At 44.2% G+C, this 26,434-nt stretch overlaps 1 protein-coding gene across 6 annotated transcripts in view; it reads left to right on the top strand.

The window, feature by feature from the left end:
* ME3 (malic enzyme 3) overlaps window positions 1-26,434 on the top strand; it is a 316,923-nt gene that overhangs the window by 40,218 nt on the left and 250,271 nt on the right. For 3 of the 6 annotated variants that reach the window (XM_084974331.1, XM_084974333.1, XM_084974330.1), the window contains one exon: window positions 1,482-1,625. The exons of the other annotated variants lie outside the window; for them this stretch is intronic. In XM_084974331.1, the coding sequence (XP_084830457.1) occupies window positions 1,554-1,625 (72 nt within the window). In that variant the 5' untranslated portion in view covers window positions 1,482-1,553. The remainder of the gene's footprint in view (window positions 1-1,481; window positions 1,626-26,434) is intronic. 6 annotated transcript variants of the gene reach the window in all.

Raw genomic sequence — 26,434 nt, 5'->3', positions numbered from 1 at the left:
ATGTCTTTTCTTTCAAATGGTACATGGTGTGGGGCTGTTGGGGGTGGAGGAGGAGGAGAGGAGAGGCAGTGTCTCCTGTGTCTCTATTAGTCCTGAATGACATGGTCTTGCTCTGACTCCAGACCAGAACTACAGCATCCGGGAGTTCTCATTGTGGCGCAGCAGAAATGAGTCCGACTAGTATCCATGAGGATGTGGGCTTGATCCCTGGCGTCGGTCAGTGGGTTAACGATCCAGCATTGTTGTGAGCTGTGGTGTAGGTTGCAGACGTGGCTCAGATCTGGCGTTGCTGTGGCTATGGTGTAGGCCAGCAGCTTTAGCTCCCTTTTGACCCCTAGCCTGGGAACTTCCATATGCAGTGGGCATGGCCCTAAAAAGTATGCTCGCGAGCACACACACACACACACACACACAGAAATAACAAGATCCATGGGAGTCAGATGTAATTAGCAAGTCCACTGGAGTTTTTCTGGACCCAAGAATAATCCTTGGTACTGAATCTAGGAGCACAGCCTGAGGAGCTGGTGGCAGAGTTCAAAACCTCACTGGCAGGAAGTTTGTCTCTGAACTTGGCCTACACCCAGTTGTCCCCATTCCCCACCTGGCCCAGTTCCCTCAGACAGAGGGGAGTGGGGGTGGAGGGTGGGATTTGCATTGCAAATGAGCCCTTTTAGCTTCTAAGAAACCATCCAAAAGTATTTTAGAAAAGAAGGAAATAGATAGGTTTGAAGATTTATGGAAAAAACAAGGTTTCACTCTGAGGTGGTTTGGGCTTCTATACAGCAAATAAGCCATGAGTGACTAGACCCTCCCTGAATTCTTGCTTCATTCCCATATTTCATGGAAAACATTGCACTCAGTACATCTCTGTTTCACTCTTCTGCTTCCCAGCCAGAAACTGATGTGACAGTCAAGGGTGAAGGCCGGGGCTGGCCACCTATGCCCAGGGTCAGGGCCCACACCAACTGTAGCCATCGGGACTCTGCCAACCCAAGAGCACAGTGGCAATGGCAATAGCAATAGCAGTGGGCAAGCGGTCCCAGCAATGACTTTCCCTGGTGCAGGGAGGGGGCTGGGTCACTGGAGCCTCAAGCCCAGACTATTCTGTTCTCACTTGGCCCACTAATTACTGCATCACTTCTATCTCCTAGCCTTGGTTACTTTAAGATTCAGGTTTGTGTGAGGTTTTGTTTATAAATCTATCTGAAGGGTAGTGACCTACACATTTGTAATGGGTTCAGATCACCTACAAAAGAACGTTCTCTTTTATAATTGTATGTAGTTTCTCTTTTGAGTTATCCCTCTATTTGGTGGTATAAGGTTAATCTCAGACCCTTTGAGCATGCCTACTTTCCCCTGGAGATGCTTCTGCGTTCTAGGGGAGGGACACAGTGCATTTGGTCTGTGAGTTTATGTGAATGTGCTAGCATTTTCTGAGATGTCTGATAGCCCTTTGAGTCCTCAATCATCTGTCCATACAGGTTGCCTTTGGATCATTCTTCATTCATTCTCAAAGCTTCTTTTGAGTCTGTGGCAGTCTCATCCTCCCAGGAATGATCCTACAGCTCCAGTGCCACGCAAGGACACAGGAAACTGAGTCTCTCTTCAGCCCTATCAGCTTACACGTAAGTCAGTCATTTCTTTTTGAACATCTTTCCACATTTCCAGGCACAAGTCTTCTTTACTCCTGAAGCCTACCAGTATCCTACTGGGGCTGTTTGGTTCTTCAAAACAGAATACTCAACAGAAAATAACTTAAATCGTAAGGTTATATATTTCTTGTAACACAAAGTCTGGAAGTGGTGGGGAATTGGAGGAGCGACTGTTTCAACAACATAACAATGTGTCGAGAACCCAGGTTCTTCCCACATTCCCCCAGTGCCTACTCGGGCTTCCTGCACGATTGGAGATCATTGTCACCATCTCAGACATCACCTCCTCACACAGCTGTTCCAAAGGGAGGAAAAAAGCCTCCCATATCTGTACTTATTTTTTAAATGGGAGAGTGTAACAGGCAAAACATCATCAAAGAGGAGGTGATTCTATGCAAGCTGTTGCAAAAGGGAGAATATTCACTACTGAGGCAGTTCTCTAAGAAAGGGAAGGGGGACTGGGCTTTAAATGAAGGCAGGTGCACAAGGGGTCATCCACAGTCTTATGAGAGTCATGAAGAAGGACGGAGATGGGTCGTCTTTTAGTCTGTGGGAGAGCATGGCTGGTAGCTGTTTGTTTCTTGAAACACAAAAGAGTGGAAAGATTTCAGAGAACAAAGGCGTGGGGGAATTTCTTAGTCAGAGAGCTCTGCTTTCTGAGAGCACAGGGCTCAGGTAAAGTTCAACATTGTCAGTCTGCCCTTTTGTTCAAAATGAATGAATATCACTTGTCACTGAATAACTCAAGAGGTAATTTATAAACCCCTGAATGGAGCAAAGCAGAGTCTGAGAAATAGTCTCCTGAGGACTTTTTGTTGCCTCCATTCTTGCAAAACCAGTTCAACCATCTATAGTGAAGTGGGGCAAAGGTCAGTTATTTTAGGGTCCTGGAGATCAGGCATCTTAAAAGAAGTAGGCTTAAAATGAAACAGAGAAATAGTAATATAAAATGTTGTCCATTGTGGCTTGGTGGCTTAAGAACCTGACATAGCGTCTATGTGGATGTGGGTTCGATCCCTGGCCTTGTTCAGTGGGTTACGGATCCAGTATTGCTGTGAGCCATGGTCTGGGTCACAGATGGAGCTCAGATCCAGTATTGCTGTATCTATGGCCTAAGTCAGCAGCTGCAGCTCTGATTCAGCCCCTAGCCCATGAACTTCCACATGCCACAGGTACAGCCTTAAAAAAAAAAAAAAGAAAAGAAAAGAAAAGAAAAAAAATGTTCTTTTAAAGAGCCAGGAGTTGAACTCTAAGGGTAAACAGTCCAGTGGATTCTAACACGTCAATGAAGGGGAAAAAAAAAAAAAATCCAGTTGCACAGCACCACTCTTGAGTTTCTTGAAGTTCTTGATCTAGAATGTCAATGCTCTTGGTGATGTTGTCCACAGTCAGGGTTCCCTCTCATGTAAGACTATGCATGATGCAAGCACTCTGCCAGCCTTCTGTGGTAGACCAGACACCAGCTCGTTCAGACAGAATTATGGCTCATGCATGGTTTGTTGTGACGGTGAGTCCTTAGGAGTTATGTCAAGACTTAGAGCTTTAGCATCCAGGCCTTCTTCAGATCCTGGGGAAAATGGCCCACTGCAAGGCAACCTAGAGTCCCAGGAAGGATATGGACAGTCAGCCTAGAGCTCTCAGTAATGCCATCAGGCAGAAGGCAGATACGTTGAGAAAGTTAGTTTGGAAGGTTGTAGCCAGAAGGAATCTGGAAGAACTGAAAATTTGGGGAAGTTTGGCAGTTTGGGCAAAGGAACAGGATCTGGTTCAATTTTCAGGTTAGGTAGAAATCTGGTTTTTCCAGGAGGAAGGGAGTCAGTTAATCCCTACCAGACAAGACAGAGTTTGCATATCCATAACCTACAATGTATATGGAGGTATAAAACATCTGGCAGACAATGAAAATCTCATAAATAAACCCATCGGATGTAGCCAGCTCTGACCACAGTTAAATCCCCCTTTTGGAACCTTCTACAACTTTCTATACCCATTTACTACAACCTCTCAAAGTGGCAAGGCATAAACACATTCATTAACAGACACAAATATGTACATATAACCTCTCTATAGCATATAAAAATAAGAAGCAAAAGGAGTTCCCATCATGGCTCAGTGGTTAACGAATCCGACTAGGAACCATGAGGTTACGGGTTCGATCCCTGGCCTCAATCAGTGGGTTAAGGATCTGGCAGTGCCGTGAGCTGTGGTGTGGGTCAGCAGATGCGGCTCGGATCCTGTGTTGCTGTGGCTCTGGCGTAGGCCGGTGGCTACAGCTCTGATTAGACCCCTAGCCTGGGAACCTCCATATGCCACAGGAGTGGCCCAAGAAAAGGCAAAAAGACAAAAAGAAAAAAAAAAAAAAGAAGCAAAATTATACAATCTTAAAATTATACTTAGTGACACTTTCAGTATTCTTTTTAGAAATGATCTTAGTATCTAATGAATATCTATTAATTAACTCAATTTAGTATCAGTCCCAGGTTTTATGTTCCCTAAAGATGTTGGAGTTTTGTTTTTTGTTTTTGTCTTTCTGCCTTTTCTAGGGCCACTCCTGCAGCACATGGAGGTTCCCAGGCTAGGGGTCTAATAGCTGCAGCCGCTGGCCTATGCCACAGCCGTAGCAACACCAGATCCGAGCCGCATCCTCGACGTATACCACAGCTCATAGCAATGCCGAATCCTCAACCCACTGAGCAAGGCCAGGGATCGAACCCACATCCTCATGGATACTAGTCAGATTCGTTAACCACTGAGCCACGACGGGAGCTCCAGAAATTATCTTCAAATTAACGTATTAGAAAACGTAATTGAAGTTGCCTCATGTCTCAGCAGGTTAAGGATCCAGTGATGTTACTGCTGTGGCTCAGGTCATTGCTGGGGTGTGAGTTCGATCCCTGGCCCAGGAACCATATGATCCCTGGGCATGGCTAAAAAGAAAACATATTTACTGTTGAAATTAAGTTTGTCAGAATAATGATTCAATATTGTTAAACAAAAGTTTAAATTTTAAAAAATTCTTTGTATTCAGTGGAAGTAATGCTAATTCAGTCTCTCAGTAAATCTGGATAAGTTTGGGAAGAAGATATTCAGGTAGAATAAAAACATATGTTTGTATCATGCTTTAACTCAGAGAAAAGTTAGTAAACTAAATAAAATACTAGGAGTTCCCATCATGGCGTATGACCCCAGCTAGTATCCATAAGGACTTGGGTTCGATCCCTGGCCTCGCTCAGTGGGTTAAATCTGACATTGCTGTAGCTGTGGTGTAGGCCAGCTGCTACAGCTCTGATTTGGACTCCTAGCCTGGGAATCTCCATATCCTTGGGTGCAGCCCTAGAAAGACTAAATAAATAAATAAATAAATAAATCTAAAAACCAAAATAGTAACTCAGATCTATTTTAGTAAACTGAAATTATCGAACTAGGCTTTTTTTTCCCAGCAAAGATTTACCTACATCCTGAGAACTTTGAATTGTAAAAAATTTCTGAGTTTGTTTCTATAAGAATACTCTTTTTTCACATTGAAAGTATTTCAGGCTCAATTTTTTTTATTTCTGGGAATTTTAGGACTGTTCAATTTATATATGAGTATTTTTGTCTCTAAGCCAGGCAGAATACAATGAACTCCTTTTAAGATATTTTATAATATAATTTGGGAACGCCACCCAGAGATAGAAAAATACTACATGCTCAGATAATGAGAGGCTTTCTGCGGCCTTTCTGAATTATAGATGTATAAACATACATAGAGAGAGTGCTTCAGTCCTAAAATTTCAGCCATGGGTTAAAATTGGTCCTTCTTTTTATTCTCTGTCTTCTTTCCCATATTGCACTTTGAAATCCTTCCCTTCCTCAAAGCTCGTTCTAAATGCACCTCTCTCTTGAAGCCATGCCGTAGCCCTCAGCAGGGTGTAATTTCTTCCATAACCTATGTTCCTCTCTGATCACTTGAATTAATCATCCAAGAATTACAGTTGCTTATGTATATTCCCAATTCTCTTTAAATTCAGTCATGGTAGACTAGATTGTCTTTCCTTCAACAAACACTAATTCTACACTTACTGTTTTGGACATCGTACTAGATAACTTTTATTTTTTAATTTAATTTTTTTTATGGCTACGCCTGCAGCACATGGAAGTTCCCAGGCTAGAGGTGGAATTGGAGCTGCGGCCTCTGGCTTACGCCACAGCCACAGCAATGCCAGATCTGAGCTGCACCTGTGACCTATGCCGCAGCTTTTGGCAACACCAGACCCTTAGCCCCCTGAGTGAGAGGGATTGAACCCGCATCCTCACAGAGACAACATCAGGTCTGTAACCCGCTGAGCCATAACAGGAACTCCAACACCCGATCCTTTAACCCACAGTGGCTAGCCAGGGACCCAGCCTGAGCCTCCACAACAACCTAAGCTGCTGCAGTCAGATTTTTAACCCACTCCGCCAGAGTGGGAACTCCTAGATACCTTTTGAAGGTAGGATCCCTGCTTTCATGAGGCTTCCACTTTGGACTTTGATATACTTTTGTATTCTCTGCAGGATTTGCAGTGGTTTGTTGAATAAATTATAATGAATGAGTAGCTTCAGGCTTAGATTTACTCAGATGCTGAAAGGCAAGTAACTCTTTTTTTTTTCTTTTCTGTTTTTGAGGACCTAGTATGTATTGTGAGGTCTTGGGTACTTTGAAAAAATTATTTACTTTAATCCTACTAATATCCAGACTCTGAGCTGAGTGCTTTATATACTTATTTCTAATCTTCACAGCAGCCTTGTAAGGTAGATAATTTAACAGAGGAAACAGCTAAGGTTTGGTGAGGCTATCCCATTTGCTCTGAGTTCTGATGCTAGTAGATGTCAGTAAAGGGATTGGAACCCATGTCTGTGTGACTCCAAAGCCCTGACTCAGACTGCTGAGTATAGTTGAACTAAGAAAGCTTAGGTTATATATCCCACAGAACAAGTCGCAGCTAAGTCTTGACTTAGGGAGACTGTGCACCTTAGACACTTAACAACAGGCTGGACCACACCAGTGACCCAGGACCCTTTCAGCTCTCAGTTAGATGAATCCAAGTGGGAGCCAAGACCAGCAAGTGGTGGCATGCTTTGTGCAGGTGGGGCTGAGGTCCCCAGGGGACAGAGGGCTCTTTTACCTGGAATCGGGCTTAGCCAGGCATTCAGGAGCCAGGAGCTGCCAGGGAGCAAGAGCCATTCATGCCAGGAGCACACTCCTCTAACTGAGGCCATAAGTCACATTCCTTGTTTTAAGATCAGTGCTCAGAGCTGGACCTTTCATGGAAGACATGCTGGGTATGTGAATTTTAGCTCCTCGGGGTTGCTGCCATCAGCCTAACCAGTGTCATGTTGGGAAGTATGGGGATAAATGTTGCTGCCCCTCCTCGAAGGATGAAGCGGCTCCTCCCCTGAAGAAAACAAGGACCAGTTGTAAGAGCAGAGAGCCTTTAGGACACATTTACCATGTGTTAGGGGCTTAGCATATATAACCACATGTTATTACCCTTCTCAAATTACCAGGGAGAAAACAGGCACAGAGATTTAAGTCTCTTGCCCTATATCACAAGTCGATGGAAGCAGCAGGATTTGAAACCAGATTGTTTGAATCCAAAGACTGGGACCTTAACTACTACACTATATGGCACCTCCAGGCAAAAATAACACAGAGGGTTATTATGATATTGGCCACCCATTAATCACATCTCGTGTGTCCACATCCTCTCGCAACATGTCATGGCTGCCTCTTTCATCAAGAGGTGGAATCTTTCACTCCACCTCCTTTGTTATTTGTTTGTTTAGTCTGGGCTAATCCTATGACTTTGTTTTTTTTGTTTGTTTTGTTTTGTTTTTTGTTTTTTGTTTTTTGTCTTTTTAAGGCCAAACCTGTGGCATATGGAGGTTCCCAGGCCAGGGGTCTAATCAGAGATATGGCTGCCAGCCTACACGACAGCCACAGCAATGCCAGATCTGAGCCATGTTTGTGACCTCCACCACAGCTCATGGCAACCCCAGATCCTTAACCCACTGAGTGAGTTAACCACATGGTTCCTAGTTGGATTCATTTCTGCTGTGCCATGACAGGAACTCCAGCTATGACTTACTTTGACTAATAAATTGTGGCTGAAGTGACATCATGGGAGTTCCAGAGCCTAGACCTCAGGAGGCTTTGCAGCTTCCACTCTTGCTCTCTTGGAATGCTGAGACCATCATGTTAAGAGGAAGCCCAGGCTCGCCTCCTGGAGGATGAGAGGTCATGGGGAGCAGAATGAAGGCGCTCCAGCCCACTGCCAGCACCACTTGGCAGTTGCATTAAGACCTTTTCTGGATGTTTTACCTTCAGCTGACTCCCCCCAACTTGCAGCCGCACGTGTGAGCCCAGGCAAAACTAGCAGAACCTCCTAGTCAATCCACTGAATCAGAAATAATAAACCATTGTTTTAAGCCACTAAATCTTGAGGTGATTTGTAACATAGCAATATATAACTGAAATCAGTAGGTTTTAAATTCATTGTCTATCTTGAACTACCTGCTTTTTAGCCATCTAGGGTTACATGTTAGAGAGTGATGGGAAATTTGAGCTAGAGGGACGATAGACAACGTCTAATTAAACCCTTTTATTTTATGGAGAAAGAAGCCAAGACCCAGAGGGGAGAAGTGACTTGTCCAAAAACACTTACAGCCTGAGTCAAGACTAAACCTGTCTTCAGAGCCTCATGTTAGAATTCCCTTTGCTATATGGCACCACCCAACCACATTGCAGTAAGAGATTGAAAAAGCTATTTCTGACTAATTTCAAGGGTAAACACTAAAAGCTGTACGTAGCCTTTAATTTATTGTCTTAAATTGTTGTGACAGCCATGCAAAGAGATCCATATGCCAAGGACCCATAAAATGCCAGGAAGGAAGCAATTACTGTAAACAAGGCAGTGAATTGTCATAATTGAGTATATATATTGTCTCTGGTGGGATCTGTGCATTTCTGGATGTGCCTGCTCCCTGGTAGACCAATTGTTCTCACCTTGGCTGCAGACTGGAATCACCTGAGGCGTTTTAAAGATTCTCTGAGGTATGGCCCAGGCATCAAGAGTTTTAAAATAGGCTCAGGGTAATCTAGTGAGCAGCTGGGTATGAGTACCCCTGCCCTGAACTGTGAGTTCCTGGAGAGGCAGGATTTTTATCTTTGCACCCCCCCCATTGCCATGCTAGAGAACAATTGTTGATTGAAGCTGAGGACACAATACTGAAAGTACTTATAGAGAGAAGCTATGGCAGAGTGGAAAGTACATGGGCTTTGACGTCAAAAATATGTCTTTGCCTCTCAATTTTGCTGTTTAGTAGATGTGTAACCTTGAGCCATCTATAAAATGGATATGAAGATGATATGGACTTCCCAGGGACATTATGAAATTCAGTTGAGATTATTTAGCTTTAAAAAAGCCCCTTGATAACAGTAAAGACCTTGCCAAGTATTGTTATTTCTATTCAGAGAGGAAATAGAAAAGCTCTTTAAAAAAATAAGCAATGAAAGGTTATTATAAAATTTTAAGCAATACCGAGTTATTTTTAAAAAATCAAGTGCAAATTATCTATAATTCTTCCATAAGTACATTTAAGCATTTTGTTATTTCTCCTTCCAGATATTTTCCTTGCTCTCTGTATGTGTGCAGATGCAAACACATGCACAAAACGTAATTTAAAAAACGCAGGACTATACTGTGTCCACTATCCAGGCTGATAACTAGGGTTCTTCATATCCATGAAGTGTAATTGTTGTTCTAACCTAGTGATTTGGCGAGAAGTTGAAGGAGGTGATATGGCTATGATGAAATGGAACCGAGAACAAAGCCTGTGCAAATTTGTTGGAAATTTACACATTTGGGGTTCCTAATGATCGCTGAAAATTATTTGCAAGGTTCCATGGTGGCTCACCCATTTTTCTCTCGGAAAAGACTCACATTTCCCACAAAAGCCTGGGAGTTGACATCAATGGATCTTACCCAGGAGCCTTCCCTCTCAAGAAAGGCCTTGGTCACGGTCCCCAAATCCTTTTGGCCAGCAACCTGTATTTACACGTGGCTTCAAATGTAGTGAGGAGGGGAATGGAAGGAAGACCAAATAGTGCTTTTTCAAGTTAACATATTAATTGGAGGAGAGCAAGTTTCATACCTGAGCCAACCTAGAGTTGATCCGAAAGTCAACACTTAAAAAAGCCAGAACAAACACACAGGTCAAATCTCTGAGGTCATCCTGTCTGGCAAGGAATCCTGCTTTGACAAGAACACAGGAATGACAGTCCTTTCTGGCTCGAGCCTCTTTTTCTTTTGGACCTAATTCTGAAAAACATCAGAACCTCCATGCATCCATTGGCCGGGGGCCTTGCCCATAAAGAGGCTGTATTTGCAGAATCAGTGAGGAGCAGAGGAAAGGCAACCATAAATCTAAACACGAGGCTCCTTTTAAGGATGCTCCCAGCACCAGCACGGGGCATGTGTGTGAGTGTGGCTCCAACAGAATAAGGCCTTTGCCAGAGCATTGTCTTGTTTTGCCCAGGAACCGCTACTCAAAACAGCCTTGGAATTTGTCTTTGCAAACTTTCTTTAGAGACCCACAAGAAAAATCTAATTCATTTTTTTATAGTACTCTCTGGGGCTTGGGGGTTTGTTTGGTTTCTCTGTTTGTTTGGTATATAGATAGATTTTTTGTTTGTTTGTTTGTTTTTGTTTTTTGTTTTTTGGTTGCTATACAGCATATGGAGTTCCCGGACCCGGGATCAGATCTGAGCCACAGCTGTGGCAATGCTGGGTCCTCCAACCCACTGCGCTGGGCGTCTGGGCCAGGGATGGAACCTGCATCCTGGTGCTGTAAAGACACTGCCAGTCCTGTCACACCACAGCAGGAACTCCTGTCGATCTTGTTTAGAATAAAAAGACCTAGGGTTGGAATTAGAGAAACCCATGTATTAATTCCAGTTAATCTACTTAATAGCTGTGTGACCTTGGACAAGTCACATCTCCTTTCTATTTCTTAATTTCTTCCTCTGTAAAGAGGGACTCATGCCCCTTGCCTTCCTCCCATCGTTTTTCATATGGCAAATGACCTTGATGCAGTGGTGGCCTCCAAGGTCACCACCAGGCAAAATGGTACTCCTTACAGGAAGTCATGGAACAGAAAGTTTCACTGAACAAATGAGGATTTTCGAATCACGTGGATTATAAAATCAATGTAAAACACATAAAAAAGAAGCAAGGGAGAGGAGATTAGGGCTCTGAGGTAGGGCGTGATCGGGGAGGTAGGACCACACCATCGAATCCAGGGTAGGCAAGTGTTCATCTGTTCCATCTCTCTGCCACCTCAGCCTTCCACACTGACGATTTGGTTATAGAACCAGAATTGAGACTTGAGCTAAGGGGCTTGCAAATGGAAAATGCCTTGGCCAAGAACACACTTGCTCTGTTGGAAAGACAGAACTAGTAACTAAGATAATAGCTCTAGCTTGCAGTTCACCTGCTGAGTAGCCATGAGTTTCAGCCATGAGCTGGCAGAGGACACACGAGCCAGAATAGGTGTCATCAATGTGTGGCTGAATTATAGTCTCATGAATATTGACTGCTCATGCATATGTAGTACATGCAGAATATTAGTACTTCATAGAACTCACGCATATTTGTATATCACTTATCTCTAATACATAGGTGCCTCATGAATATTTAGTGCCTCAAAAATTTTAGGTATCTCTTGGGCCTTCCATCCTTTTCTATTTATGTTAAATATACTCGTGCCATGGTTTCTGACGTACTTTATAAATTTCATTGATCTGTATTTTTCTATTTCTCTGTTGCAGAATTATTTTCAAACCAAACAGCAAGTACATATTACAGTATTCTATCAGAATGCTCAAGTGAGAAAGGACTTTGTAAACTGTAAAGTCCTACATAATTTTAAGGGATTATTATTATTGTTCTTGTTGTTACTAGCTTATGGCCATTTATAAAAATCAAATCTATCTTCAAAGGGTGAAGAGGAGGCAGTGTAACCTAATGACTAAGAGCTATAAATCCCTGCCAATAACTGGCTTTGCTAGCTTTTGGGAAATCATATAACCTCCCTGAGACTGTTTTCTCCTTTGTAAAATGGGAATAGCAATAGCTACTTCATAATGCTGTTGTGGAGATTAAATGCGATAATGTGTGGAAAACACTCAGGAAATTGCTTGACCCGTAAGAATGATGATACCTCACCTTTTTGGAATGCTGACTCTATGCCAGGCACTCACTGATTATGTGATTATATAAGTATGATTATCGTGCTCATTTTACAGATGAGCATTTTTAAGACAGAAACAGAATTCAAATCCAGGCATTCTGACTATAAGCCCACCCTCTTAACCATTCTGCAGCACTATCTCTAACACAGTAAGTATTCAATACATGTCTCATCCTCACGTTAATAAGATTGTCCACTAGAGTAGAGATTCAATATCATGTGCCCCTGGCGTTGACATTTTGAACTGACTCTCTCCACCGCATTTCTACTTTCCATCAAGTTGGAGAAGTTGAAAAACTATACATGACATTTTCCAGAATCCTTTGCAGCTAGGGTTATAGATGTAAATTCTTCTTTGAGATTCAATGCATTTGTGAATAACACGAAAGGCAGGAGAGGAAGCCATTGTCAAATTAAAAAAAAAAATCCACAACCTGAATGTTAAGTTTTATTTGGGGCAAAATTAGGACTTAAACCAAGAGACAGCATCTCAGGTCACCCTGAGAAAGAGGAGGCGAGGGAGGAGCTAGGATATATAGGAATTTTTGCGACTAAGGGTAGGTAGCAGGAACAAAAGAGGTTGGGGCTCACTGGTATCATTCCTTTAATATGCACCTCAGCTCTGGGGCCAGTACCCTGGGTTTTCACAGCCCCTGGGGCTCACCCTTGGAGGTGGCTGCATTCGCAGAGGACTGTGAAATATTGCCCCAAAGAGGAGGGGGATGGGGTTGGGGAGAATAATATCAGTGGTTATGATAAAGGTGAGTGGGAGGTGCATGCAGCCATGCTCACATTTTGCAAAAGTTTGTTGCTGGTCTCGTGAAGATTATTATTAGTCACAAGGAGCAGACATCACCATGAAAGATTATAGTGTTTTTCTATATATGAGGAGATGCAAGAATTGGGCACTTAGAATTTTCTCCTAAAAATATCTATCTGAAGACGTGTTCTTCCCATTTTCCCAGAGCATGGAGTGCTTCATTCCTGATCTCCACTCTGAGGTCGGCTCAAGGGGTTCTGTGGGTCAGCAGCTGCAGTGGCTCATGATTTAAACCATGTAGAGGCAGATGGCAAGTGAGGGGAAGAACCAAACTCCAGTTCACACCATCCTCCTGCTGTTAAAGCTGCTGGCAAACAAGGTGTGGTGGCTGGACTTTCAGGGTGGGTTGAGGGGGGAGTCCTGTAATCCACCCCTCCTTGCCCCCCTGGCATTCACACACTTGTGTGATCCTCTCCCCTGAAGTGTGGCTGGTGGGACATGTGATTTGCTTCTAACCAGTAGAATGTGGCAAAGTGATGGGATTACACATATGGGATTATGTTGTATGAGACTGCAGCTTCCATCTTGCTAGGAGATGCTCTCTCTCTTGCTGGCTTTGAGGAAACTAGTGGCCAGGTGGAAAGTGACTGAGGGTATTGTCTGCTTGCTCATAATCAGGAAGGAACAGAGGCCCTTACTCTGACAGCCTGTAAGAAACTGAAGGCCACCAACAACCACGTGAGCTTGGAAACATTTCCTTCCCTAGGCAGGACTCAGATGAGTCTGCAACCCCATTGGTCACCGTGATGGTGGCTTCATGCGACACTGAATCAGAGGATCCATGTAAGCTGTGCCTGGATTCCTGGGCCACAGTAACTGTGAGATAATAAATGCATGTTGTTTTCAGCCCCTAGGTTTGTGGTAAAATTGTCATGCAGCAGAGGGAATTGTGGCAGCATGTGTGATGGTAGCAGCTATGGTGGACTGGATGTCCTCAAACTTAATAGTTCAGTGCTGTGTCCTTGACATCCACTCTCCCAGCCCTTTGGGAAGTTTATTTCCCTAATTCCCTGCATTAAAATCACTTTCCAAAGAAGGACATTACATAATGATCAAAGGATCAATCCAAGAAGAAGATATAACCATTTTAAATATCTACGCACCCAACATAGGTTCACCACAATATATAAGGCAACTGTTAACCTTAAAAGGAGAAATCGACAATAACACAATCATAGTCAGGGACTTTAACACCCCACTTACAACAATGGACAGATCAACCAGACAGAAAATCAATAAGGAAACACAGGCCCTGAATGATGCATTAAACCCGATGGACTTAATAGATATTTATAGGACGTTCCATCCAAAAGCAACAGAATACACATTCTTCTCAAGTGCACATGGAACACTCTCTAAGATTGATCATATCCTGGGCTACAAATCAAACCTCAGTAACTTTAAGAAAATTGAAATCATATCAAGCATCTTTTCCAACCACAATGCTATATGACCGGACATCAACAACAAGAAAAAAACTGCAAAAAACACGAACACGTGGAGAGTAAACAACATGCTGCTAAACAACCAATGGATCACTGAAGAAATCAAACAGGAAATTAAAAAATACCTAGCAGCAAATGACAATGAAGATACAACACTCCAAAACCTATGGGATGCAGCAAAAGCTGTTCTAAGAGGGAAGTTTATAGCAGTACAAGCCCACCTCAGGAAACAAGAAAAAGCTCAAATAAACAAGCTAACTTTACATCTAAAGCAGCTCGAGAGAGAAGAACAGACAAGACCTAAAGGTAGGAGAAGGCAAGAAATCATAAAGATCAGAGCAGAAATCAATGAAATAGAAACAAAGAAAACCATAGAAAAGATCCATGAAATGAAAAGCTGGTTCTTTGAAAAGATCAACAAAATTGATAACCCCCTAGCCAGACTTATCAAGCAAAAAAGAGAGTACTCAAATCAATAAAATTATAAATGAAAAAGGAGAAGTAACAACAGACATCACAGAAATACAAAGGGTCATAAGAGACTACTATATGCAACTATATGCCAATAATATGGAAAACACAGAAGAAATGGACAAATTCTTAGAAAAGTACAATCTTCCAAGACTAAACCAAGATGAAATGGAAAAGATGAATAGACCCATCAAAGAACTGAAATTGAAACTGTGATTTAAAAACTTCCAACAAACAAAAGTCCAGGACCAGATGGCTTCACAGGAGAATTCTATCAAACATTTAGAAAAGAGCTAACATCTATCCTTCTGAAACTATTTCAAAAAATTGCAGAGGAAGGGATACTCCCAAACTCATTCTATGAGGCCACCATCACCCTGACACCAAAACCAGACAGAGATACCACAAAAAAAGAAAACTACAGGCCAGTTTCACTGATGAACATCGATGCAAAAATCCTCAACAAAATACTAGGAAACCACATCCAACAATACATTCAAAGGATTGTACATCATGATCAAGTGGGATTTATCCCAGGGATGCAAAGGTTCTTCAGTACCCACAAATCCATCAGTGTGACACACCACATTAACAAACTGAAGAATAAGAACCATATGATCCTCTCAATAGATGTGGAAAAAGTCTTTGACAAAATCCAACACCTATTTCTGATAAAAACCCTTCAGAAAGTGGGCATAACAGGAACCTACCTCAACATGATAAAGGCCATATATGACAAACCCAGAAGCGAACATCATTCTTAATGGTGAAAAGCTGAAAGAATTCCCACTGAGATCAGGAACAAGACAAGGATGTCCGCTCTCGCCACTACTATTCAACATAGTTCTGGAAGTCCTAACCACAGCAATCAGAAAAAGAAATAAAAGGAATCCAAATTGGAAAGGAAGAAGTAAAACTATCCCTATTTGCAGATGGCATGATATTATACCTAGAGAATCCTAAAGACTCTACCAGAAAACTGTTAGAGCTCATCCACGAATTTGGCAAAGTCCCAGGATACAAAATTAATACACAGAAATCAACAGCATTTCTATATACTAACAATGAAAGAGCAGGAAAAGAAATTAGGGAAGCAATCCCATTTCCCATCACATCCAAAAGAATAAAATACCTAGGAGTAAACCTACCTAAAGAGACAAAAGATCTGTACTCTGAAAACTATAAGACACTGATGAAAGAAATCAAAGATGACACAAATAGATGGAAAGATATACCATGCTCCTGGATTGGAAGAGTTAATAGTAACAAAATGACTATACTACCTAAGGCAATCTACAGATTCAATGCAATCCCTATCAAATTACCAAGGACATTTTTCACAGAACTCGAACAAAATATCTTAAAGTTCGTTTGGAAGAACAAAAGACCCAGAATAGCCAAAGACATCCTGAAAAAGAAAAATGGAGCGGGAGGCATCAGGCTCCTGGACTTCAGACTATACTACAAAGCAACAATCATCAAAACCGTATGGTACTGGCACAAGGACAGACATATAGGTCGGTGGAACAGGATAGAAAGCCCAGAATTAAACCCATGCACCTACAGCCAACTCATCTATGACAAAGGAGGCAAGGATATACAATGGAGAAAAGACGCCCTGTTCAATAAGTGGTGCTGGGAAAACTGGACGGCCACATGGAAAAGAATGAATTTAGAACACTCCCTAACACCAGACACAAAAATCAACTCCAAATGGATTAAAGACTTAGATATAAGACCAGACACTATAAAACCCTTAGAGGAAAACATAGGCCAAACACTCTCTGACATAAACGACAGTAACATCTTCTCAGATCCACCTCTTAGAGCAACGACAATAAAAACAAAAAGAAACAAATGGGACCTAATCAAACTTCAGAGTTTCTGCACAGCAAAGGAAACCCTAAACAACACAAAAGGACAACCCACAGAATGGGAGAAAATCTTTGCAAGTGAATTGACAGACAAGGGATTAATCTCCAAAATTTATAAACATCTTCTGCAGCTCCACACCAAAAAAACAAACAACCCCATCCAAAAATGGGCAGACGATCTAAACAGACAGTTCTCCAAAGAAGACACACATATGGCCAAAAAACACATGAAAAGATGTTCAACATCACTCATCATTAGAGAAATGCAAGTCAAAACCACTCTGAGGTACCACCTGACACCAGCCAGAATGGCCATCATCCAAAAGTCTACAAACAAGAAGTGCTGGAGAGGCTGTGGAGAAAAAGGAACCCTAGTACACTGTTGGTGGGAATGTAAATTGGTGTAACCACTGTGGAAAGCAGTATGGAGATTCCTCAGAAAACGAAAACTAGAACTACCATTTGATCCAGCAATCCCGTTCCTGGGCATTTATCCAGAGAAAACCATAACTCAAAAAGACACATGTACTCCGATGTTCATTGCAGCACTATTTGCAATAGCCAAGACATGGAAACAACCTAAATGTCCATCGACAGAGGAGTGGATCCAGAAGAGGTGGTACATATACACAATGGAATATTACTCAGCCATTGAAAAGAACAAAATACCAGCATTTTTAGCAACATAGATGGACCTAGAAACTATCATGCTAAGTGAAGTCAGCCATACAATGAGACACCAACAGCAGATGCTTTCACTGACATGTGGAATCTGAAAAAAGGACAGACCGAACTTCTTTGCAGAACAGATACTGACTCACAGACATTGAAAAACTTAGGGTCTCTGGAGGATACAGTTTGGGGGGTGGGGGAATGTGCTTGGGCTGTGGGATGGAAATCCTGTGAAATTGGTTTGTGATGATCATTATACAACAACAGATGTGATAAATTCATTTAAGTAATAGGAAAAACAAATAAAAAAAATAAAACCACTTTCTCCTTGAATTGCTCAATGTGATTTCTGTTTCCTCTATTGAATCTGAGTTCCTCTCATCACCCTGCTACAAAATCAAGGCCTGTGTATTTCAATGTTTAATTCTTTGTGACTCAAAAACATTTTAGGGGCAAACAGAGTCATTTCTTCTCAGAATGTCAAGGGAGAAAGGAAATGATGATCACTGAGCAAGTCTAACTTTTGAATCGCCACTACCGCCCTTAAAGGAAGATAATGTCATCCTCATTTTTCTAGAGGAGAAAACTGAAGTTCAGACCCGGAGTGACTATCCAGCAGCACACCTTTTGTGGCTAGCACACCTGGGATGTAACGCTAGGTGTGATGGACACCCGACTGCACATTTTTTTTTGTTGTTGTTGTTGCTGAACCCTTTTGTTAAGACTCTCCTGGGTTCCTGCCTGTCCCTTGACCCATTCAATCCTCGGGTGTCTTTCTTTCTTTCTTTCTTTCTTTCTTTCTTTCTTTCTTTCTTTCTTTCTTTCTTTCTTCCTTTCTTCCTTTCTTCCTTTCTTCCTTTCTTCCTTTCTTCCTTTCTTCCTGTCTGTCTGTCTGTCTTTCTTTCTTTCTTTCTTTCTTTCTTTCCTCCCTCAAATTTTTTTTCTTTTTTAAAAAATTAGAGTGTAGTTGATTTACAGTGTTTTGTCAATTTCTGCTGTGCAGCATAGTGACCCAGACATATATATATATATTCTCTTTCTCATACTATCTTCCATCATGGTCTAACCTAGGAGACTGGATAGAGGTCCCTGGCTGTACAGCAGGACCTCATTGCTTATCCATTCTAAATGTAATAGTTTGTATCTGCCAACCCCAAACTCCCGGTCCATCCCACTCTCTGACCCCTTCCCCTCAGCAACCACAAGTCTGTTCTCTATGTCTATGAGCCTGTTTCCATTTTGTAGATCAGTTCATTTCTGCCATATTTTAGATTCCTCAGGTTTTGGCTGCATACCTGGCATGTGTGCTGGGCTGTACACGGGGTGCACACAGGGCCCTGCCTGGTGGAGCTCACCGTCCCCTGGGGCAGATGGGTGAGAAAGTAGACCATTTCAAAGCAGTGCATCAAGTCCATGATGGAGGCCTGTGCAGGTGGCTGAGGGGACAGTGAAGTCAGGCATCCATGACCTGATTTGGGGGGCAGAGGCCAGGAGGAAGGGGCTCACAGTGGCCTGGAAAAAAGCCTTCCCCGTGGCTCTTCACGTCTGACTGACACAGCTGTGGGAGCTCTCCCACACTGGTGCCAGGCAGGGACCCTGGCAGAAGGGCTCATAGGACTCGGTGAGACCTTTGGGCAGCTCCAACTGGCACAGAGCTGACCCTGGGGGTGCTCTATCCATGTGACTGAGCCACAGTGCGGTCCCTGGAGACCTCCCCTCCAAGGCTGACTGGCTGTCAAGCTCTAGTGGGCCACAGGCATGTTTTATTTAGTTGCTTGCTCTTTGGAACAAATGGATTTCCCATTAATTGCAGTTTTCAAAAGTTAAATTAAAAACCTTTGAGTCTAAAGATAGATCTAACTTTTATCAAAGCCAACTCAGCTCTCCTATCAAGAGAGAAAACCAGATTTGAGAGTTTAAATCTCAGACAGAGCTTAGAGTAGTTCAGGTGCCCAAATGTCTCAGCTCTAAGAGCCCATGGGCAGGTTTCTGGACCCTTCTAAACCCGTCTCCTCACCAGAAAAATGGGTTAACAGTAGCTCCTACCTGAGAGCATGACTCTTTATATGGGGACTCAGTAAGGTAATGTGAATGTTCTTGTCCCCAGTGGACTTGCCCTTGAAGATGTCTCATGTCGTCATCCCCCACACTCGCTCACACACACACACACCCCTGCATTTCCCAGCCTCTCTCTGCGTGTCACCAGTGGGAGATGCTGATGGGAGATTACTATGGTGGGAGGAGGGGAGGAGAGGGAGTATTACTTCTCCCTCCCTCTTGGGGGGAAATCTCCAGAGCAGCCACCTCCCCTGGGCACCAGCTTCTTGCAGGCAGGTCCACCGTGGTCTGGGTTCAGCAGACGACTCCAGCACCTCGGCTTGGGGACCACACTCCTCCCTTCCTCTCCTTAGCCGAGGGTGCCAGCAGCTTCCTGCCGAGGTTAACTTCTGGGCTGCCTCATCACCTCTTACTTGGTTTCTCCTATCCTCCCTCTCCTTCATAGCCATTTTCTTGTATTCAGTTTTCTCTGTTTTAAATACTTAGAGAGGTTGTGTTTTCTGTTTGGGCTCCTGACTGCTGCAGTGCATGACTGGCACTTGCCTGGTAGGATCTGTTTTCTCAGTCAGTGAGAAGGGAGGGTAGTGGGGGAAAGGAGGGGGAGAAAGGCTTAAAACAGAGCAGGCTGGCCCTAGATGCTGGGGTGCATCACACCATGTCTGGAGAAGAGGTATTCCATAAACACGGCCGTGATAAGAGGACCGTTCTCTTCTTGCCCATGGCGAGCAGAGCAAGAAGCGTGCTGCTGACAGGAAGAGAAGGGCGGAAAGATCCGACACTTCTGTTGGCAATCGGCAGCCCCTCCCTGTCCCCCCAGCCCCATCCCCCACCCTCAGTGCCCTGGAGCCTGGTTCCCAGTGCTGGGAAGGGCTGCCTCAGTCTCTCAATGTCAAGGCCATAATCACAGGGCTGCCTGATGGGCTGGTCCCTCTGCTCACAGGGTCCCCCTAATGAAAAGCGGATTTTTCCTCCCCCACAGTCTGGAGTGAGAGCTCCTCCTCTTATTCTAAGAACAGAGAGAATGTTTCCAGAATATTTACCGCAGCTATTCAACCAAGATCTTGTTTTCACATTCCTGCTGCCGGCTTCCCAACCCCACAGCAATCTGTTGTTGAATTCCCAGGGCCATTTTACTTTCATTCCCAGAACATCCAGAATGGGCTCCACCCAGAGGCAGAACGAATTCACCATGGTCTGTGCCTCTGAGAAGGTAACTGGGTTGGGTATCTGGGCTGATGAGGTGAGGTTCATGCATCATTATGACCAAGAGCCCAGGACAGTGCTTGGCACGCTGAGAATGGAAGGATGCAGGGAGTTCCCGTCGTGGCGCAGTGGTTAACCTATCCGACTAGGAACCATGAGGTTGCGGGTTCGGTCCCTGCCCTTGCTCAGTGGGTTAAGGATCCGGCGTTGCCGTGAGCTGTGGTGTAGGTTGCAGACACGGCTCGGATCCCGCGTTGCTGTGGCTCTGGCATAGGCTGGTGGCTACAGCTCCGATTGGACCCCTAGCCTGGGAACCTCCATATGCCCTGGGAGCGGCCCAAGAAATAGCAGAAAGACAAAAAAAAAAAAAAAAAAAAGAATGGAAGGATGCAAACACAGTCCTGTGAGGCAGGCTTTGAAATGAGCCTCCCTTTCTCCCTTTCTGGTACCCTAATACCACTGATTACCTGAACTGTGACTGTGCCACTCTTGCTGATCTTCACAATAACCCTGTGAGGTAGGATTGTCAAGTCCAATTTATAGATGATGACACTGAGGCTCAGAGAGGTTAAGCGATCTGTGCAAGGCTACACAGCTGGCCAGTATCAGAATTGGGATTCAGAGCCACATCTTTCAGGTTCCAATTCTGCATTACTTCAGCAATTCTGCGCTGCCTCCCTGACATCTTTGTGGTAGAAGTTTAAGGATACACCATGCGGCCACGCCACATATTTTGCAGCTGCCTTCCCCAAAAACCTGGGAGGACCCCAGTTGGCAAAACAAGAAGGAGAATGCCTCTGAGCCCAGTGGAATCCATTGCAGTCAACCCCCAGGGTCTCTCTTGTGACTCTGAAGTTCAGCAGCAGCTGTTACCTGGGAAACCAGAAGCCATCTGCAGAGGGCAGGGGCACTACAGAGGGAAGGTTCCCCTGGATACGCCTCCCACCATCCTGAGATTAAGGGACATTCAAAGAGACGGCGGCTGTGAGTTCCTCGGTGGCTGGTGTGAAAACCAGGCTTTTTGTTTCAGAGACCAGTTACCACCATAGGGAGCCACCATTCAACTAAAGGAGCCTAAATAACAAGACAACAGCCAGAGATTATTTATTGGAGGAACACTGATCTCAATCTTATATGTATGTGATCTGAACATCCTAGGCATGACCAGGGCAATCGCATTGACGTGTAGGAGACCCAGGTGTCTAGGGCACTGAGGCTCAACATGTTTGAAGGTGGAAGACCAGTCGTTGCCAGAAACCCCTTCTGAAACATTTCTGAAAAGCCCCAGGGATGCTTACATGTGTCCCAGAGTCCGTGTTCCTGGTGGCTTGCCAAACGTTGTAGCTGCTACCCACAGCAGGATGCTGCCACCCCCCTCACAAAAAGAGGAGGAGAAAACCTGTGATGTGTCACTTGCAGCCAGGGACCCACAGCCTCAGGCGCATAGAGTTGGTGCGTTTAGTAAAAGGCCTGCCTAAGTTCACACACATACCCCCCTGCAGGCTGTGCATCGCAGGGGGCGCAGACCAACGTCTGCTGTCAGCTGACAGAGCAGACTGAAAAGAAGGTGTGCCTCTAGCCCTGGCGGTGGGGGGGCACACCCCTTTCTCTGAAGGATGCTTCCATTCAGGAGAATCCATGGTTCCTCTTGGCAAAACTGGCTCTTAGCTGACCATCCCAACCTATTGTATTTAAACCTCACTTGTAAACAAGATCCAAGTCCTCTTTTTTTTTTTTTCCTTCTGCTAGTTAACTCCCCAATCCTCTTGTTTGTCAGTGGATACAAACAGATAATTTGGGGAAAGCAATAGTGTCACTTTTTTTTTTTTTTCTGGCCATGATTCTCTGAAACAGCAGTTCTTGCTCAGCCAGGTTCATTCCTTCTTAGAGTTCAAATAGAGGCAAAAGGACCAGTATTTAGCTAATTAGCCATAAGACCTCTGATTGGAATCATGGATTATTAGTTTAGAGAAGGGTACTTATGGATGATTTAGGGCAGTGGTTTACAGCTTGTGGGATGTATACTTGGGTATTTGTGGATTGTGATAGTCTAATCCAGAGGATGCCAAACATTGTCTAGATTCCGAATAAATTATACATCATCCCCCCATTCCCCACAGCCACATACAAGACTATTTTTCAAACATCTGTGCCCATTTGAGATGAATAAATTATACATGCCTCTGAAAATGTTACTGAATTCATGATAGCTTTTAGTTGTTATGTATTTTCTCAAAGAACCAACAGAAACACCTATCTACATTTAAGTGGAGATAGTTTATAAAATTTTCTGATGTAGGGAGTTCCCGTTGTAGTGCAGGGGAAATGAATCTGACTAGGAACCATGAAGTTGTGGGTTCGATCCCTGGCCTCACTCAGTGGGTTAAATGAGCTGTGGTGTAGGTCACAGACACAGCTCGGATCCTGCATTGCTGTGGCTGTGGTGTAGGCAGGCAGCTGTAGCTCAGATTCAACCCCTAAGCTGTGGGTGCAGCCCCCTCAAAAGTAAAGCAAATAAAATTTTCTGATGTAGAAAAGAGCATCCTTTGTAAATCAACTATATTCCAATAAAATTTTAAAGAGCATCCATTGTAAATCAATAATATTTCAAGAAAATTGATTTTTTTTTTTTTTTTATAAAAAGGGCATCCTTATATTCGAAGATGCTGTAACACTTCTTCTAGGCCTGCATTTCCTAGAATCACCTGAAGGTGCTTATAAAATGCACTCCAGATCTGGGAATCTGTATCTAGTGGGGGCAGAGCACCAGGAATCTGCATTTTAGGCACATTCTCCCAGTAATTCATCTGAACACTGAAGGGTGAGGACCTCCGCTCAGGTCGACCCACATATTTCATGGATGAGGGGATCAAGATCAAAGGTGGGAAGTGACTGGGCCAAAGTCATAAAACCTCAATCAACAGAGCCATCCATGCCTGTCCCCCTCAGGCCCAGCAAGGGCCCAAGCCAGCTTCTTTCTCCTGGGAGGGGTCCAGCTGATGAAGGCCGCAGGGCCCCAGCGTGGCAGCACATCACCGCGGCCAATGGGTACAAATGTTCTCTCCCAGGTTTTTACTGTCTGCCCTCAGCTCCCATACCTCTGGCAGGCTGGCTGGCCGGCCAGTCTCCTGACTACCCGCTCTGCACATCCAGCATTTGCCCCTTTGGGTCTTTGCTAGCGCTTGTCCGCTTCTCGATGCCCCTTCTCATCCTGCTTACTGGGGGATTCCACCAAGTCTCAAGTCCGGGTTCCCAGTTCTGCCTCAGAAACCTTCTGCAGAACGATCCTAACCCTGCTGGTAACTCTGGTGCCTTGAATCCCCTGCACCCGAGCGTGTGCTTGCTTTTGTTGTTTTGTGTGTGGATGGCCAAGTTGTGTCTCACACAATCCGGGAGTGCAGAGCTGTGCACATAGGATCTTGCTTGATGAATGAGTGTGTGCAGGTCTTCATGACACAAACTCCAAAACTGTTCAGTGTGGACACACCCCATTCAGCCTTGTATTTGTTTAGAACCCTCCCCAAGCACTTTTTGCCAGGCCCTGCTGATCCAAAATGGATCAAATGGGGTCCTTGTTCAAGGACTGTGAGCTTTAAGTTTAGATCTTTCTTGCTGTCTGATTTTTTTTTTTTTTTGTATGATGGCACAATTTTCTTTTTTTCTGCTTCCAAATAAATGATAAATAGTTGTCTAACTTTGTAAGCAAATAGCAAGTTTCTAAGGAAGAGAAATCATCAATGAAAACTCAGATCCTTCGTTAATGATATGAGCTTTATCCAGTCATAGAGCACTTAGTACATTCTAGACTGTGTCGAAACAGTGTCTCATTTATTCCTGCATGCAACCCTTCCAGTGCACTATTATTTCTTCTTTAGTGATGGAAAAAAATGAAGCAAGTGCCTTGCTCAAGATGCCATCACATGTGATGCCAGGTTTCAAACCCAAGTTCATGTTATAACCAAGGCTATGTCCTCAACTGCTGCTCTATGTCACCGCCCTGTCCCCCGACAGTCCTTCTGCATTCAAGGTCATAGATAATGAAATGAACAGTGATGAGTCACCGAGGGCAGGCGGCAGATCTAAGGAGATTGACAAACTTGTTATCAGTAAGTAGAATTGGAAAATACAAAACAGCATTAGACTCTGTTGCACAAAACCCCAGGCTCTCAGAGAACCATACAAAAAGCCAAAGCATGTCATCATCCTGTGGAGTCTGGTGTCTCGACCTGCCTTCCCACCCATTTACCCTGGGGCTTTCTTGCCTGCAAGGGTGGTTCTCTAGAGGCAGTCCAGAGAATTCCAGTTTCAAAAGCTTGTCCCCAGGTCTCCTCTGCCTGACTCACTGTGTGGTCTCTCACTGGTGAGTCACCAATCTGTGACTCAGTTTTCATGTCCTAGTTTGGCTGTTAGGATCCTGAAGCGGATTTCCATGGATGTGGCATAAGGTTAGTGATGTGCTGGGGAACCAGGGATCCCGGGCTCATGGGAACATCTTTTACCCTGTCAGGGGTGCTCACAGATGGGCCAGGACCAAGGAAACTTGGTGAGGTCAGCATCCATTCCTGATGCTGCTGTGTGGATGCTGAGTGAGGATCCTGCACTTGGTGGGTGGCTTCCTGGGGCAATGGGCTTTCAGAGTGGGACAGCACCCTGCAGAGGAAGAAATTCTCTGTGCGAAGAAACATGGAGTGACTTCAAACCTGTCCTTTCTCAACTGTGCTGAGGACTTCAGTGTACAGCTCCCTCTTCTTAATCCAGGTCACAACCCCACCCCACAGTCTTCCAGGTAAACCCTTGGATAGAAAAAATTCACCTGGGTTGTGAGCAAGGAGCTCCGAAGGTTAATTTTTGGGGAAGAACCCATGGCCTGGCTGCATGAGAAGAGTCCTGCTCTGGCCCAGCCAGGGATGCTTTCTCTGGCCAAAGGCTAGACTCAAATCAAAGCCTTCCTATCCCTGCCTTTCCTCTTGCTTGTGGCTTTGACCATAAACCAGTAGGGGTGGGGGGAAAGAACCAGGATAGGAGGAATCAATGATAAAGTTGCATTTATCATGTGCCATGAATCATGCTTGATCAACATACCAGTAACACAAACCAGAAGAGGTGTTACCTGTTTTTTGTTCATTTTCTTAATTATTAATAAAAACCTTCACCTTTCTCTTGGTGCCTACCTTCCATTCCTTCTCTCTGTATCTCATAATATTTTGTATAAGCCTCTATTGTAGCACACCGCCTCATCTCATACTACAACAGATTGCTTACCAGGATCCACCATATTAAAACATGAGTGGTCCGTGGGCAGCAACTCTAGCCTATTCATGCCAATAGTCCCTGTAAGCAGCATCGTGATGATGTATGGTTGGTTTGCAGCCGTTTCCTGTTAAATGAATGATTAAATGAATGTAAACATGTTGCTAGAAGGGACTTGACAGAAGGGAGGTATATTTATACCTGTTGGGCCTTCTCAAATCTCAACAGCTGTCCTGTGCCCTTGGTTTCTACTTGCAGCTCCAGTCAGGTTCCCTGAAGCCCTGGGTAGCTCTTTGTCCATTTGGATTTTTGAGGGAAATCCCAATTGTCCCCATAGGACAGCATGTCCCTGAGGAGGGCCGGAGACACTGAGGAGGGCAAGCTCTCCATCAGGGGAAATAAGAATGGGAGCTGAACCACGCCTGCCCGGTTTCAACAGAACCCTCTGTTGTCCAGGGAACAGTGGAGAAATTGTTCATCCACATCTCATTGCTCATGGAAATATTCTGACTGCAAAGTCAGTGTCAGCTTTGATTTCCTGCCCTGGGAGGAGGTTTGGTCAAAAGGCACAAAGTGGGCCTGTGCAGAGTCAGAGGAATTGTGAGGTTGGGTAAGAGGAGACCCTCACACTCCATCTTTGTTCGCTGGTGGAACTTCTAGCGCTGGGGTGGTCAACCTGACCCAGTCCAGCCCTAGCCTTAGGCTCTTCTGGGAGCT

The sequence above is a fragment of the Sus scrofa genome, chromosome 9 (genome assembly GCF_054392235.1).
Source record: "Sus scrofa isolate SSC_HxYL_T2T_F1_AM1 chromosome 9, Sscrofa_HxYL_maternal_Yorkshire_Landrace_v2.0, whole genome shotgun sequence".
NCBI classification, from domain to species: Eukaryota; Metazoa; Chordata; class Mammalia; order Artiodactyla; family Suidae; genus Sus; species Sus scrofa.
Note: the sequence above shows the minus strand (reverse complement) of the source record. Positions and strands in the feature narration are given on the sequence as shown.